This window comes from Bombus impatiens, unplaced genomic scaffold, assembly GCF_000188095.3.
Source record: "Bombus impatiens unplaced genomic scaffold, BIMP_2.2 scf_0614, whole genome shotgun sequence".
In the NCBI taxonomy this organism is placed as follows: Eukaryota; Metazoa; Arthropoda; class Insecta; order Hymenoptera; family Apidae; genus Bombus; species Bombus impatiens.
In genome coordinates, this window is record NT_177033.1 from 11,116 (window position 1) to 13,471 (window position 2,356).

General features: G+C 43.4%; 1 protein-coding gene across 1 annotated transcript; it reads right to left on the reverse strand.

Annotated features, from left to right (window-relative positions):
* Positions 1 to 589: 589 nt before the first annotated feature.
* Positions 590 to 1,739, reverse strand: LOC105681147. Its single transcript, XM_012389019.3, is given in 1 exon segment — positions 590 to 1,739. A coding segment is annotated over 1 exon segment (1,098 nt). The 5' UTR covers positions 1,723 to 1,739; the 3' UTR covers positions 590 to 624.
* Positions 1,740 to 2,356: the final 617 nt, after the last annotated feature.

Genomic DNA, 2,356 nt, shown 5'->3' on the forward strand with positions numbered 1-2,356 from the left:
GTCGTGAAATCTCGTCACGGTGACATTCCGGTAGTCTATACGATCGTGTGTTAATAATTTTGTCTTTGGTTAACGAAATTGTGTGCTGAGTTAAATTAGTACAGGGCAAAAGTTCGATTTCTAAATTAAAGATGTCAATATAATGGAGAATAATCGTTTCGATGAATTCACGGATTGGTTTTTCAATGTGATCGGTTCTCACTAGGCTTTTTAGTTTCGATACGTTGGAAAAGTCATGAGAATTTTGAATATTGCTGGAAATTTCAATGCTTTGCTCACCAGTGTTGATAAAACATACTTTAGTTGGTTTGCCTTCCAAATAGATTGTTTGAACTCTGTTTTCTCCAGGAGTCAAATGTATTGGTTTCTGAAATAAAATGGTTTTGTCGTTTAATCGGATTTTGTCATTGGATATTGAATAGTTATACTTCTCTAAATATGGTAGCCCAATGATTCCGTCTTCGATAAGGGGGAGATTGTTCGGTACTATGTGAAAAATGTGATTTTATCCAAAAATTCGTTTCGTTACGTATTCGTTAGTTTCGTATTTGTCTCGTCCCATAGAAAATGTTTGATTAGACCGTATTTGTATCGCGTTGACAGTTTTGTTACGTTTCACCAGGGTTATCCCTGCTCCTGTGTCGACCAGAAATACTCGCTCTTCGGTTCGGGTTGACAAAGGTATTGCGAGTAGTCTTCCCGTGGCGATGTTGACTCGTATGTCTCGTACGGTTCGTCCATCTCCTGGTTCGATGTTGTTTCTTGTATTTCGTCCCTTTCCTGGACTGCCTGAATCCTTGCGGGTGGTCGGTGGCGCTGGCTCGGTAGTAGAAAATTTTGACACTTGTTGGCAATATATCCCAGCTTTCCGCACTTGAAGCACTTCATCTGCGCGCGTTCAGCAGGTGGTCTATTTTCTATTTGGTTAAATGTAACAGGTTTCTGAGCTACTGGCGTATTAGGCGATCTTGATGGTACATTAGATTGTCTTACCTGCATTGGCTGGTTGTTGGGGCGATTACTGGTGGAAGATAAGCGATTACATTACTAATTAGGTTGTCGTTCTTCTCGCAAGTAGCGTTTTATATCGGCTGCCTTTTTTTCAGCTTCCGAAAGATTCAAGGGTTCACTGCTTAATAGTATTCGCCCTATGTCGTGTCTGAGTCCCATTAGGTACACACGAACAGTTTTCTTCGTGATTTCTTCGGTCATAATCTTACGTGTCAGCGGCTGTGGGTACTCATTGGTTACTGCGTACAGCAAACGGTTGAGTATTCTTCTAAACCGAATATTAAAACTTTGCACTGATTCCTCGCGTCCCTGTCTCAACTCTCGTAATTGTTCTTGGTACTCATCCGAAGTCACTTGTGCTGCTAAATTATTTCTGAGTGCGTCGTTCAGATCACTGTAACACTCAATAGGAATGTTGCGAATACTTTGGTCTGCTTTCGCCACGATCTTTTCCACTTTTATTGCTTTTAGCAATAGATCTTGTTCCATACAGCGATCCTTCATACTTCTCACTTCTTTGATGAAGTCTTCAACTCCTACATCATCATCTCCGTTGAGCGTTGGGATGTAGCGTATTGCATCCTTAGCTCGTAGAGTGGGAGGAACGGGCGGAAAATAGCCTCTTTCTTCCACCTCGGTTTGTTCGATGTCGAGATGGACAGGTGGGATATCTGGAGCTGCTAACCCTGACAGTTTGCGTGCTTTTGCCATATTCCCGGTCCGATCGATTGCTGTCGATACACTTTCTTTGTCTTCGATGGTAATGGAAGCAAAGTCATCGGTCGCAGGGGATCCGAACCCAGTCCGTAGCGTTGCGACGTAGATCTTGCGTAGATCTTCCGTAGATCATGAATGTCTTGTGGTTTCCGAATAAACACTTTTCATTATCCTGGCAGGATCGCCAAAATGTCACGTAAAATAACAAAATAAAAAAAGAAATTTGAGGTGAAAAATAAAAAAAAGGAAACTATTTTTTTCTAACAACAATCCACTTTACAATCCACTTCCGAACTTTAGGCGTGACTTTCCAAGACTGAAGCTCTTACAATTTGACTTTCGATCAGATCCGATTACTTTCTTTTGTCATCCCTCAACATCCCCACTCTCCATGCATTTGCTAGGCGTCCGCGACCGTTGCCACGTACTCTTTCTTCTAGCACCTTCGGTGGAAGGACCGTTGGGATGTTCATGGTTCATTAGGCACTTCAGCGATGCTGCCCGTCACTGGTCCTCGGGGACTTCAACGCCCACTCAATGACGTGGGGCTCCCGCAGGACCAACGGAAGGGGGCACGACGTACAGGACTGGGCGACCGCAATCGACCTCCGGCTTATGAACCGGGGGT